Genomic DNA, 14,940 nt, shown 5'->3' with positions numbered 1-14,940 from the left:
CAAGCATTATGCGAAAGAGATCGAGATGAATCATGCTTTCTTACATGTGGGGAAAGATGATGTTGAAACCTCTCAAGTCAGTTGCTACTATATTGCGATATATTGCACAGTAACTTCCCGTATTTAACGGAGTCAGATGCATCGCAAATATCGGCAGCTCCTCTTCAGACATTCACTCCCTTAATGTCTCGTTGAGATTTGTGCTTTGTAATTGGTACAGTTAGCAGTTGTAATAGGAATAGAACCGCTTATGAGTTTTATACAGCCTGAACCCAGAGTTTTGGCTGTCCTGAGGTGACTTGCTTTCAAACTGGTCCAAACGTTGAACAAAGAGAGTACGCATTAAAACTGCAGCATGCATGTGTGTGTTTGAAAGAATGTGAGAAACTACAGTGTGCTTTTGTGTCACGCAAAAATGGAAAAAGTGAGAAAAGAAAGCTTTTGATCCAGGAGGAGACAGGAAAATAAGGTTTTAAAATAAGAAAGTCCTCTTCAAAGCAGAGTAAATACCGTGGCAGATTACATATTAGTCTTTTTTTTTTAAATCTGCACCCTTAAAAATCTGCCAATACCACAGGCACACCACAGACGCTTATTAAATAACTGTCTGTATTTATTGACTGACTGTGCTGTGCTAAAAATACTGGCATACTTTATTTTTTTATTTGCTGTTTGCTTGATTTTGTCTTTAGCAGATGTTTAAGTGTGCATTTTTAATGCTCCATGCCAGTAACTGAAATAAACCATTTTGCTTTTAGCCTTTTTTTCCCCCTTAATTTATTCTTATTATATTTTATTTAACTGGTTTCAAACACATTTCTACAAAAGTTTTTTTTTTTTTTTTACTGGGGTTTTGAATGTTGTACTTCAAAACAAATAATTAAAGTGTGTGTGTGTATGTATATGTGTATATGTGTGTGTGTGTTATTAGTTTTCATTCATTTATTCAGTTTTACAACATCAAATATAGTTCATCCCATCTTAAACACCTTTGACAGTTGCATATTGTTGTATAAAGTGCTGCCATTGACATTTACTCCATTTATTTTGTAAGTTATATCAGTTTTCTACAATGTGTGTGTGAGGTTGTGCAGTGCAGGTTTGTGCAGTGAGTGTGTGTGTAAGATTGTTAGATTGTTTGTGTGGCATGAGAGGCAGACAGCGCACTGAGTGGGTTTTAAAGCAGAGAACTCACAATCAGCCCAGAGCAGGTCTGCATGTGTGAAGTGTGTTCATGCAAGAGGAAGAGCCGCCTACGCCAACAGGATGATCTGTGACAGCGGCTGGGCATTTGAAACATAACACATACACACTCACTCAAACATGCAACTTTTGCACACAAAACCATCACAAATAATAACATCAACCACATAAGAAATGTACCAAAACAACTCTAAACTTCAAACACACAAAATAACAATCGACACGTATACTGTGGCTAACACAAAATGTAAACAAAGCAAGAAAAAGCAAAAACCCTAATAAACCTAAATAATAGTTTAAAAGACACTGCGCACAAAGAATCAAAAGATATAATCTACATTAAACTTATGCATTTATGAAACACTTATCCTGGATGATTCTAACACAGCAGTACCATAGTTAGTTCTGGTGACATTTAGATTTTTTAAACACCAAAGAGCCATGTTTAAACTATCACAAACATCAGTAGTGTTGACTTATGACTTGAGCATTGCATAAATGCTTTAAATATTCACCCTACAGAGGGACTATTGTAGGAGATGCTCGTTATTTTGAATTACAGAGCAGATCAGCACAGTCCTTTATATGGTCTTCTGCCACTTTTTTTGTAACACTCTGCCATATTTCACATTTAAACACGTATTCTTTCATTTACCTTTAATGCTATTTTTAGTACCGAGTCCAGCTCTGTGCCTTTTGATGTCTTGTTAACAAATGATTGTATATGCTATTATATACGTCTACTGATGCTGATTTAAAAAAAAAAAAGCATAGCTGTAAGCACATATTTTTTCACTTTGACTGAGCTCCCTTTTTTTTTAGTTCTGTTGGAAAATGTGGTCCATCACAGTCAGTCATGTGTTGTCTGGATGAGGAATGCAGGGATTATTAACTCGCTTGCAGAGGCAGGTACCTGAGGCCCCCTTCAACAGTCAAACCTGTTTATCTGCTTATCCACTTTTCCCTCAGATTTGTCATCGCCTTTTATAGATGTGGTTTTTTTACTCCGATGACAAGCTTGGAAATCTGGTGATTGAATATCACCAGGTGAGTGTGTCAAAAAAAAAAAACACCATCTCTCCTAAGGAACACTATTTTTTTCCAGAAAGCGAGGATCCGTCTTTGCCCTAGTTCTCCCTCTCTGTTGCTTTTTTTAATAGGATGAACTTTTTAGCATGGTTGTCTTTGATTGATTTTGTCATGGCAGGCAATATCGTCGCACTTGCTGTAGTGTTGAGAACATCCACTATCCAATAGAGCATGTGGAGAAACAGTCATATTTTCACAGCTTTAATCAGAACTCTGCTGGGATAACCTGTTAAAAAAGTTTGGCTGCTTGCTTAACATCAGTCTCCCAGCCTGCTAAAGCAATTACCACACTTGCTCCATTGCCTTCTGGGATATAGAACATGTGTTTTAACAATGGATCAATTTTATACAGACCTTTCATAGTGCGCTAAAAGCCCAAGCCAGCAGGCTAAAGGAAATGTAGTCAAAGGCCATTAAACTCATAATGAACTGATGCAACTGCCTGCACCAAAGCCTCGTAGTTAAAGAAGCAGTGGATGGTTTTTATAGCCTGTATGTTGTGGTCATCTTGGTAAGACTGCTGCTGTCAGAATTTACATCCTCATGCTCACAGATACACAATCGTGCATGTGTTTTTCTTAAGTGGTCACATACCAAAGTTCTTTTTTAAAATTTTGCATTCCCTTCAATCTGTCTTTTATTTCCATCAGCCCCTGAAAAGGATGTCTGAACTCGACTTTACACAGCTCAACACTGCCCTTCAATGGTTAGAGACAGGAACTGATTTTTAAAATGTTCGATATGAAAGTTCACACTAATGTTTGGGGTCAGCAATCTTTATATATATATATCTTTTTTTATTATTATTCAGCAAGGTCACATTAAATTGATCAAAAGTGACAGTAAAGATGCTTGTACTATTAAAAAAGTTTTCAAATAAATGCTGTTCTTCTGAACTTTCTATTCATCAAAGCATCCTGGAAAAAATGTTCCACAAAACTGAAGACATGGCTGCTTGGAATTCAGCTTTGCCAGCACAGGAATAAATTAGTTTAAAATCTAGTAAAATATAATATTTTTCAGTATTTTTATATAAACTGTTTTTTTACAATATTATTTTTTTGCAATATTATTTTATGGTATTTTGGACTTGGACTTCTTTTAAAAACATTCAAAAATCTCACCAACCAAAACCTTCTGAACAGTATTCCAGTCCTTGAAAAAAATATCTCCTCCTAAATAATCTAAATGATGCCTCTTTTTGTGTTTCAGTGAATGAGATCATAGGCAGAGACATGTCTCAGGCCCCAGAGGCTCATGGGGGCTCGCCAGCTGCACACAGTCAGTCCTAGCCCACACCAAGCCATGTCAGACTCTCAGACAATCTCCACAGGACTCCAGAGCCGGGCAACGAGATTCCACCCGAAGCCAGCGTCTGCCCCGATAGTCCAAAAGCAACCCTTCCCAGCGTGGATCCAGAAGCAATTTGAGCAACCATTATTCCTCCTTCTAGATTCACAAACAATGCTTTGGCTGTAAACAATAACAGCTGGGAGAGTTGGGGGTACATACTGTACACATGCACACAAAATCAGGTGTACATATACACGAACACAGACGTAGTTGAGTGGGAGTTAACTTATTTGTAGCTCATAGATTCACCCCTCGGATTGGCTAGCTATGCAGTCGAGCACCCTCATCCCTGACCAGAATATGCAGTACACAGCAGCGATTCTACAGTGGGACAGCCGAGGGGTGCTCCAAGCGTGAGACATGCCCACGTCACGCCGCCTTACCAGTAAAAACGCCGCCCTTTTTCAGTACACATTCTCCCAGTGCTGCCCCCTAGTGGACGGGCTCTTGGGCGCTGCACTGAGTCTGTAGTAACAATATGCAACATTCCACGTCTAGTGACCTTTCTGAGCTGTAGATAATCTGTTTAATGATTGGCCCATTTCCTCTTCAGGTTGAACAAATGCCTTATGTAGTAACTTGTGAACAGGCTTTCTGCTGAGAATTTCTATTAGTTTTTTTCTTCTTTTCAATTTTTCTTTTCTTTTTGTTTTGAGGAAGAGAATCCAGTGTGTGTATTTTATACTTAGAAAGTAGCTAAGCTTCATCTTTTGTTCTGGAGTGCTGTGAGCTGTGTTGGTTCAATCTTACTTTGACTAGGCTTTAAAAGTCAAGTGAATTGTTAGCAGACTCTAAAGATAACATGCATGTTTTGTATAGTTGCATGGGAAGATGAACTCATGAGACCAAAAGGTCTGGAGATAAAGCTCATATATATAGATATAGATATATATGGGCTTCATGTGCATTGAACTCAAACATAATATGCTGACTATGCTGAAACTCGCTTTGTGCCTTTGATTAGAGAAACAATTATGCATAAACAATTGCATTAGACAATTAAAAAAAACAAAAAACATTGCGGGGTTGATGTCACGGAAACCATGTTAAATTGGTTGTTTTTTTTTTTTGCCCAAAAAAGGTTGTCAATCAACATGTAGACTATCTGTTACGATAGAGTGACTTGAAAGCCACTCTCGGTTTGTATCCCCACTGCATTCTGGGGCAAAAAGGTTCAAATCTAAACCAGCTTCCAAACCCCTCAGCCCATCTTAGACAATCATAGTGCTCATTTTTGCTCACAGTTAGCTCTCTGTGTTGACAAAATGGTGCAGTGGGCAGGTTTGCTGTCTGCTCTGTACATTGTTAGAGCAGATGTCGTACGACGAAAACAAATCTGAGTTTCTATTGGCTTCTTGCCTTCAATTTTAATCTGGAAAATTAATTGTTTTCTTACAATAATTTTTTTCCTCTATGAAAACTGGCACAATTCAATTGATACATTGTTTTTTCTATTGTTTTTCAGTCTTTGAGACATACAGCTGTAACCATGACTGTTAATTATGTTTGAAAAAGACAAAAATCTGCTATGCACTATAAACCTGCCTTCTGCCTTTTAAGGAAAAAAAAAAAAAAAAAGATTAGATGCTGTAGAGATGCTTCTTCGTAGGGTAGTATGCCAGACAAAAGTTGCGTGTCGAGATGTGTCTGTTCATGCATAGTGCAAGCGTCTTAACGGTTTTGTGTGTATCTGCTTACGTCTGTTTGTATGAATTGTAGATATTTTTGTATCTTTAAAAACCTCTTAGAATTTGATGTAAAAGCACACTGATACATTATTAGGCTATGCAAGGACAGACAATACGATGGTGTGACATTTTTAAACATACAAATAGCAGGTTTGTTTGTTACTCTTGCATCTATACAGCAAGTATATATATATTTTGTTGTATGTAAACCCTTACATATAGTGACAGGTGTTTTCAATGCCACTTCTGACTATTTAATTTAAACTATCAAATATACGGTAGGAAAGCCTTAACTTGTGTTAAAATGCAATTATAGAGAACGTGTGTCATAAGGTTTGGGTTTGATTTAGGTTTAGTGTTTTTTGAGAATCAAGACAAAAATACAAGCAAACAAACAAAAATAAGGATGGGGGAGTTCTGGGATGAAGCAGGGTCCCTAGATAAGCACCCATTTTCATTCTCTAGAAACCAAAGATCGAACAATGTTCTCATTTTACAGATGACAACACAAACACCAGAACTCTATTTTTGATACTTTGAAATGGATGTCATTCCAAAAGTTTGGGTAGCTTGGATGGTTTGTAAAATAAAAGTACAGGTTCAGTTGATGTTTACAGAGCCTTGTATTGTCGTTTCATGTACATTTTGTATTTAACATTTTGTAATTTTTAAGACTGCAGTGCTTTTTGAAATTATTCAAAGGGAACACCGTGTGGCATAGGCTCTTCTGAGGTAGTGTATTAATAAGAATAAATGCCCAAATGTCTCTCTTTGTGTCAATGTGTGTCATTGTGTATTATATGCATCAAGAATCAAATGTTTAGTGAATGGGCTAAAATGTACATCGCTGTACTTTATCCATAAATGGTTCATATTAGTACCTTGAAGGTTCACACTGTAATAATAGTACTTTAAAAGTACATGTTAGTACCTCAAGTGTATATATTAATATATTTTGAAAGGGGACTGTCCCAGTGACCGTTTTGTATCTCTTTTTTTTTTTCAAACAGAATCACAGCATGGTACTGATCACTGTTGGGGTAGATTTTTCTAGGATGACTATTATTCCAGGGATGATTAAATTATGAATTATTGATTTGTTTTAACATTATAAATGAACAATTGTAGTTTAGTGACTGCCAAATCAAGTATTACAGCTCGTTCTGGGTAAAAATGAATACTAAGTAAACAGTCAGCAATTAAATAAGAATAAGAAACTAATTACAAGCAACAGGACAAAACACTAAAGTAACTCAATAAGAAATGCTACTCACATTGAATAAAGTAATCAAATGTATAACTACATATTCCTCACTGTGTAAATTAAATATATATTTTTTCTTATAAAATTTAAGTTACAAACGTGATTTAGTCAAGAACAGTGAGAGACTTCCTCTCTTTTGTTGTCTGATTAACATGAATGACAGACAGCAGGAATATTAGACTGCTGTCACTTTAAGAGCTGCCCAGATCCAATATACTGTTAAACACATTAATTTAGGTCTTACGTGAAAGCAAACAGCTAAAAAAAGAAAACCCGTGAAACAGACTGTTACACGTTTTCTTTTTTTAGCTGTTTGCTTTCAATTAAGACTTAAAATAATGTGTTTTCGAGGCTACTTTCAATCACGTGGAGAAGGACTTTCATGGAGGACCTTAGAGAGCCGTCAACCTATCTTGGGACGAAGCCGCAACTGCCGCAGATGATCGAGCACGATGGAGATCGCTTGTCGCCCAATACGCCGAATGGCACGGGAGGATTTAATTCTAAGTAAGTCAGTTGGATTCAGAAGACTCGGAATGCAACATGACTTGTTTGTATTGCTTTTATACTGCTTGTTTATGGCCAGTTTTTGCTATAAATACCTGTAACTGTACTTATATTTGCCTGCTACCTGGGGTTAGGTGCTCCAATGAAAGTATACATTTTTACAAAATTATTTCTATTTTTTACAAATGCATGCAAACCATTAAATTAAGACAAACTGAAAACAATGGAAAGCGCTGCACGTCAAAAAGTGACGCTAATAGGATACCACAGTGCGTCGAAAACCTTGAGCGTCAAAAAGCGGCACCAAGGGGTCCTGGTAAAGCATCAATATGTGACGAGTTGGGAGTGAGAATGTTTTGGGCTCACACTTAACCTAGTGTGCCACTTATCAACTGTTCCACATTTTTTCAATGATTAACACAATCAATTGACAAGCAAAGCAGCATGATGCATGTGATGCACTGTGTGTCAGTGGGTGAACTTCATCAGCACCACCAGCTCTGCTCTCTTCTGAGTTAACAGCCCTATCAGTTCCCTTCCCAACCTCTGGGAATGACCAATAGTTTGGGGTTTGTCAATGACACTTGGTGACACAGGATCTTATGGGCTCAGGAGTGACCAATGAGCTTCTCGCCACCAATTAACCTGGAGAACCACAGGCAATATTTCCACAAATCATTTCCAACACATTTCGGTTCTCTCTCGTCTGTGTTTCCTCTGCAGATGCAAAAGCACATACATTAGGAAAACAGAGACCGTTGCCAATGGTGACCATTTACATTCACAGGGTCATAGACACGGTTATGCACCAACCCTTGTTTTGTGACACTTAATCCATGGAAAACCTCCAGCTTTAACCAAGGTGGTTTTCTAGACATGCTCAGATATTCTTTCTTTCTATCTGTAATGTGACCTTGAACAGTTGAAAAGCTTGTAGTTACCAGCAGCACTTGAATATAGCCTTTCTCAATTATTTACAGTGTTAAATGTACACACCTACAGTTTCTATGAAATGGTTTTAAGAATTTCTGAGCAATGGAAAAATATAATAATTGACCCTTCTCTTAGCTCCGCTCCCCCCTCCAAGATATCCCATAGGAAAGAACTGGAGATTTCTTTGAACAGTATATTTTTCAGAAAAAATATACCCATAAAGATTGAAATATTTATTAAATATTTTTATGTATGCTGGAATAAACTGTGACATTAGGATGCATTTTTTAATCTGTAATTTTCTTAAATAATTCAATTATGCAGTAACATGATTAATAAAAAAGCTAAAATGACTTGAATCAATGTCAATAAAATAAGACCAACACTAGAACCGCCAGGGGTAGCTGTATAACTAAAACCGTCAGAGGGTAAATTTTAACCACGCACATTACAACTGTGTTTTTATATGGCTAAAGAACATATTTCACTGTATTATGCCACTGTCTTCACAGAGAAGTGTCTAGAGTCATGAAATGATTATGAATGAATGATGCATTTATATAGCGCTTTTATTGTGTATTGCTGTACACCCAAAGCGCTTTACAATCATGTGGGGGGGTCTCTCCTCAACCAGCACCAGTGTGCAGCATCCACTTGGATGATGCGATGGCAGCCACAGTACAACGGCGCCAGTGCGCTCACCACACACCAGCTACAGGTGGAGAGGAGAGAGAGTCATTGAGCCAATCAAGTGTATGGGGATTATTAGGAGGCCATGATAGACAAGGGCCAGTAGAGGGAATTTGGCCAGGACACCGGGGTTACACCCCTACTCTTTACGAGAAGTGCCATGGGATTTTTAATGACCACAGAGAGTCAGGACCTCGGTTTAACATCTCATCCGAAAGACGGTGCTTTTTGACAGTATAGTGTCCCCGTCACTATACCGGGGCGTTAGGACCCACACACAGACCACAGGGTGAGCACCCCCTGCTGGCCTCACTAACACCTCTTCCAACAGCAACCTAGTTTTTCACCGGAGGTCTCCCATCCAGGTACTGACCAGGCTCAACCCTGCTTAGCTTCAGTGGGCAACCGGTCTTGGGCTGCAGGGTGATATGGCTGTGGCATACATATATTATACTACAATGTTATTAATTAAAGGGGTCATTGGATGCAAAATTCACTTTTCAAGCTGTTTGAACTTAAATATGTGTTGGAAGTGTGTGTACACATCCATCCTATAATGATAAAAAAAATCCACCCAGTGTTTTTTTTTTTAAATCCCTATTTTAAAATCCCCTTTCTCAAATCAGGCTGTTCTGAGACTCCTGGCAGAATGACGTAGTTCTGTACAGGCCCCAATTATATAAAAATGTAATTATATAATTTAAATTTCCCATTTTCTACACTAGTTTTAATATGCAAATTAAAAACATATTAAAGCTTTATAAGTTGCTAAATTAAAATGAAAATGTATTACCCAAATTGATTAGATAGGTTGATATGTAGCAAAATTATCATTTAAAAGCTGTTTTTACTAAATGCATTTAGATTTAGGGGTAGGACACTTGGGATTGCATTTTCATTGTGATAATTGTAGCAAAATGCAGTGAGAATTTCAATATGCATTCTGAGCCAAAGGTGCAGCAAAATGGTGATTTAAATGTCTTTTATTTTTCTTAAATGCATTGACACTTACATATATGACGTTTCAATTGCATTTTCATTAAATACCCCGCGATGAATATAGTTTAAGTCATTGTGAATTTAAAAATGCATTCTGAGCCGAGCACGCCCCCTGCCTGTCAATCATTACATCAAGGCGGGACTCGGCAACAGGATGCACAATAGGTCAATATTCACCATTAACCAAACGCTTTCTGCCTGAACATCTCTCACCATTTACACTCGGATTGATGCACAAAAGCACAAGACTTCTCACAAGCGAGGTAACAACAACGGCGCTGTTGGGAAGAAAATTAACTTTAAGTTTTACTATAACTAGAGACATTGCTGCCAAACACTTTTGAGAGACCCACAGACTCACAAAACTAATCTCCCTCTCTATCTCCCTCTCTCTCTCATAACTAAGTTATTAACTGTATTAACTTCATTAGTCTGCTATCAACGGCTCAAACCTCCGTTACTAGGTTAAAAAATTACGTTTTGGAATTAGCAACGGAGGGTTTATGAGATTCTTTTTTCGACTCTTTTTAATATACTAACAAACTGGCATCAGCATTTAATAAGTCCTCTTGTCCTGGTCTGACCCTCGAGGACAGAGAAATCAGATGCCTCCTGTATGCCAACGATCTTTTGCTCTTGTCACCTCATGAAGAAGGGCTACACGAGAGCATCTCAATTATAGAAAATTACAGTAGACTGGGCCTTACCAATAAACATGGAAAATTCCCAAATTATGATCTTCCAGAAATAGCCTCGCCTTACTGACAAAAAAATATAGTTTTACAATCGGGGGAACACTTCTTAATTATGTCACATGTTATAATTATTTGGGTTCCACTATCTCAGCTTCTGGTCAATTTGATCTGGCAATAAAACATCTGACCGATACGGCACGGCTTATTGCACTATAAGAAAATCTTTGTTCAAATTCAACCCACCTATTATATTGTGGCTGAAAATCTTTGACTGCATCATCAAACCCATTCTTCTATATGGTTGTGAAATCTGGGGCCCCTAATTTCAATTAAATTATACATTTTGGGATTAAAAACCCCACTGAAATTTTCCACCTCGAGTTCACAGAAACGCCCCTAGTCTCAGTTGACGAAGACTCCCCCTTCTAGCAGAAATGCAGAAGAGAACAGCAAAGTTCTGGTTCCATCTATCAGACACACTGACAGATGATTACCATCACTGCACTCTTACTTACAGGGCAGGACACCCAGAGAGTGAACCCATGTACTATTTAGTGGAAAACAACAACTCAATTCAACAATTCAGTTAAGACGGTCAAAAGTTAAAGAAAAATGGAAAAAATAACCCAGGAAGAGTACATCCATGATTGGCAGATCAAAGTAGCACAAATTTAAAAACATTAAGTACTTCTACAGATTATAGACTGGTTATCAATTGGCACCTTACTTTATCCAAACGGGATATATCGCCCTCCGAAGGGAAAACAATCATGGCCGCCATATTGAAGTGTCGTTCCAAACCAAAGTGCTCAAAACTAGCCACTTCAAAGGGCCCTTCGGAATGGAGGATTTCGAAGGGTACAACTGATGGACACTTCGGGCTCCCATGATCCTTTGCGCAGAATCTTTGCATGATGACGGCGCCTCCATGTGGGCACGGGATGATGACGCAGAAGGGCACTTCAAGAAACAGTTGTTTGGTCCCCTACACCCTTCAACCCTTCGAAGCTCTCCCTCCGGAGGGTAAACCCTTTGAAGGGATTAGGGCATAGGGATGAGCCCTTCCGAATGGAACGCAGGGTGAGTCTGTGTGTGGAGACGGGCCGGGTCCGACACAAGCAGAGCTGGAGAGCCAGAGAGCTCAGACTGTGTTCTCACTGCACAGATGGACTCATACCCCCGGTTTCACAAACAATGTTTCTCAATGTTACTCAGAAAACAGGATACAGGAGGTTTAACTCATTCGAAATACTTCTACTTAATGTTACACTGTTAGATATGCAAAAGAAATCTCTCTTATCTCCTGCTCTGGCTACTGTGTATAGACCGCCAGGGCCATATACAGATTTCCTAAAACAATTTGCAGATTTCCTCTCAGATCTATTGGTTAATGTTGATAAAGTGCTAATTGTCGGAGATTTTAACATTCACGTTGATAAAACAAATGATGCGTTAGGACTTGCGTTTACTGACCTAATAAACTCTTTTGGAGTCAAGCAAAACGTCACCGGGCCCACTCATCGTTTTAATCATACGCTAGATTTAATTATATCGCATGGAATTGATCTTACCGATATAGATATTGTACCTCAAAGTGATGATGTTACTGATCATTTCCTTGTATCGTGCATGCGCTGTGTATTACTGATATTAGTTATATGGCTCTGCGTTATCGTCCGGGCAGAACTAGCCACCAAAGACAGATTCACAAATAACCTGCCTGATTTATCTCAACTGCTCTGTGTACCCATAAATACGCATGAACTAGACGAAATGACTAGCAACATGAGCACTATCTTCTCTAATACATTAGAAGCTGTTGCCCCCCTCAAATTGAAAAAGGTTAGAGAAAAACGTACTGCGCCATGGTACAACAGTTATACCCATTCTCTCAAGAAAGAAACTCGTAATCTTGAGCGCAAATGGAGAAAAACTAACTTAGAAGTTTTTAGAATTGCGTGGAAAAACAGTATGTCCAGCTATAGATAGGCTCTAAAAGCTGCCAGGGCAGAGCATATCAGCAAACTCATAGATAATAACCAAAACAATCCAAGGTTCTTATTTAGCACAGTGGCTAGATTAACAAATAAACAGACGCCACCCGATCTAAATATTCCCTCACAGTTTAATAGTAATGATTTTATGAATTTCTTTACTGATAAAATAGATAACATCAGAAATACAATATCAAATGTAGATTCTACTGCGTCTAGTATTTCAGCTTCATTCATCGCACCCAAAGAAAAACTGCAGTGCTTTACAACTATTGGACAGGAAGAGCTAAATAAACTTATCAGTGCATCTAAACCAACAACGTGTTTATTAGATCCTGTACCCACTACTGAAAGAGTTGTTACCTGTAGCAGAAGAACCGCTTCTCAATATTCTTAACTCATCGTTATCTTTAGGTCACATCCCAAAACCATTCAAGCTGGCGGTTATTAAGCCTCTTATTAAGAAACCACAACTAGATTCTAATGAACTGGCAAATTACAGACCCATTTCAAATCTTCAGTTTATGTCAAAAATTTTAGAAAAAGTTGTGTCTGCTCAATTGTGTTCCTACTTGCAAAAAAATTATCTCTATGAAGAATTTCAATCAGGTTTCAGGCCCAATCATAGTACAGAAACTGCACTTGTTAAAATTACAAATCACTTACTTCTTGCTTCAGATCAAGGCTGCACCTCATTGCTAGTATTACTTGATCTTAGTGCTGCATTCGACACTATAGACCATGACACACTCATAGATCGATTACAAAACTATACTGGTATTCAAGGGCAGGCTTTAAGATGGTTTAGATCCTACCTGTCCGATCGCTACCACTTTGTTCATTTAAATGGGGAGTCATCTCAATTATCACCAGTAAAGCATTGAGTACCACAAGGATCTGTCCTAGGTCCTCTGCTATTTTCAACATACAATTATACATGTTGTCCCTTGATAATATTATTAGAAAATACGGGATTAGTTTTCATTGTTATGCTGATGATACTCAACTATATATCTCAACAAGACCAGATGAAACTTCTCAACTAAGCTAATAGATTGTGTAAAAAATGTAAAAGATTGGATGACCAATAATTTCCTCCTATTAAATTCAGATAAGATGGAGATATTACTTATTGGACCAAAAAAACATTACACAGAATCTCTTGGATTACAATTTGCAACTAGACGGATGTACTGTTACGTCCTCTAAAGTCAAAAATCTGGGTGTTATATTAGACAGCAACTTGTCCTTTGAAAATCATATTTCCCATGTTACAAAAACAGCATTCTTCCATCTTAGAAACATTGCCAAGCTTCGAAACATGCTACCTGTTTCTGATGCAGAAAAGCTAGTTCATGCATTCATGAGACTGGACTATTGTAATGCACTGCTAGGTGGTTGTCCTGCATCTTCAATAAACAAGCTACAGATAGTCCAAAATGCAACGGCTAGAGTTCTTACCAGGTCAAGAAAATATGATCATATTACCCCAATTTTACAGTCTCTGCACTGGCTACCTATTAAGTTCCGTATCATTTACAAAATATTATTACTTGCCTATAAGGCCCTAAATAGTTTAGCTCCTGCGTACCTAACTCGTCTTCTACCACGCTACAATCCAACCCGCTCCCTAAAGTAGCAAAACTCTGGACTTTTGGTAGTACCTAGGATAGCAAAGTCCACTAAAGGAGGTAGAGCTTTTTCACATTTGGCTCCCAAACTCTGGAATAGCCTTCCTGATAACGTTCGGGGTTCAGACACACTATCTCTGTTTAAATCTAGATTAAAGACACATCTCTTTAGCCAAGCATTCACATAATGCATCTTATAATCTTGTACTGCAGTTATATCTGATCAAATGTTCATTATTATTATTCTTTAGCTTGGGTTGAACAAATCATTTTTGCTTAGATGGAACAGCAGCTATGCTAATTATGTCTCTATTTGTTTCTCTGTTTCTGTAACTAGGAATTACAGAGGATTCAGTCTGGAACCAACCCTTAAATGATCTGAGATGACCGAACACCTGAGGAAAGATAATGCCAACCCCTCAGAGGACCTCAGAGGATGCCAAAGCTCAGACAACATACAGAATTATCAAATTTTGCCATAAGTTAAATATATTAAGGTTCTGCAATATATAAATATATTGTGGAAACTTAATTTCCTGTAGAGCTGCTTTGCAACGATTTGTATCGTAAAAAGCGCTATACAAATAAACTTGAAACTTGAGCAAGGCTTAAACCTAATCCCAGACTAAAATCTAAATCTGAGCTATTTCAACTGAAAGAAATTTGCTCTGACTGATCTTAAAATATATCAGTGCCTTTTAGTCAGTCTCAAAATGCATATCAGTAATGTTTTTTCTAAGGCACGTTTATAAAAATGACTTAAATGTCCTAATTAAACTACGGGCTAATCCTGGTTTAGTCTAAACCCTGTCTGAGATACCAGGCCATAGAGGATGAGCTGCACTTCTTCACGGAGTGCAGCAAATATAAAAACATTAGAGATGCCCATTTCAC

General features: G+C 37.9%; 1 protein-coding gene across 1 annotated transcript in view; it reads left to right on the top strand.

The window, feature by feature from the left end:
- LOC306872122 (nuclear factor of activated T-cells, cytoplasmic 3-like) overlaps positions 1 to 6,099 on the top strand; it is a 94,492-nt gene extending 88,393 nt beyond the window's left edge. Inside the window, exon 10 of the mRNA XM_079420529.1 lies at positions 3,505 to 6,099. Coding sequence (XP_079276655.1) covers positions 3,505 to 3,584 — 80 coding nt within the window. The 3' untranslated portion in view covers positions 3,585 to 6,099. The remainder of the gene's footprint in view (positions 1 to 3,504) is intronic.
- The last annotated feature ends 8,841 nt before the right edge of the window (positions 6,100 to 14,940 follow it).

This window comes from Barbus barbus (genome assembly GCF_936440315.1).
Source record: "Barbus barbus genome assembly, chromosome: 1".
Classification (NCBI taxonomy): Eukaryota; Metazoa; Chordata; class Actinopteri; order Cypriniformes; family Cyprinidae; genus Barbus; species Barbus barbus.
Note: the sequence above shows the minus strand (reverse complement) of the source record. Positions and strands in the feature narration are given on the sequence as shown.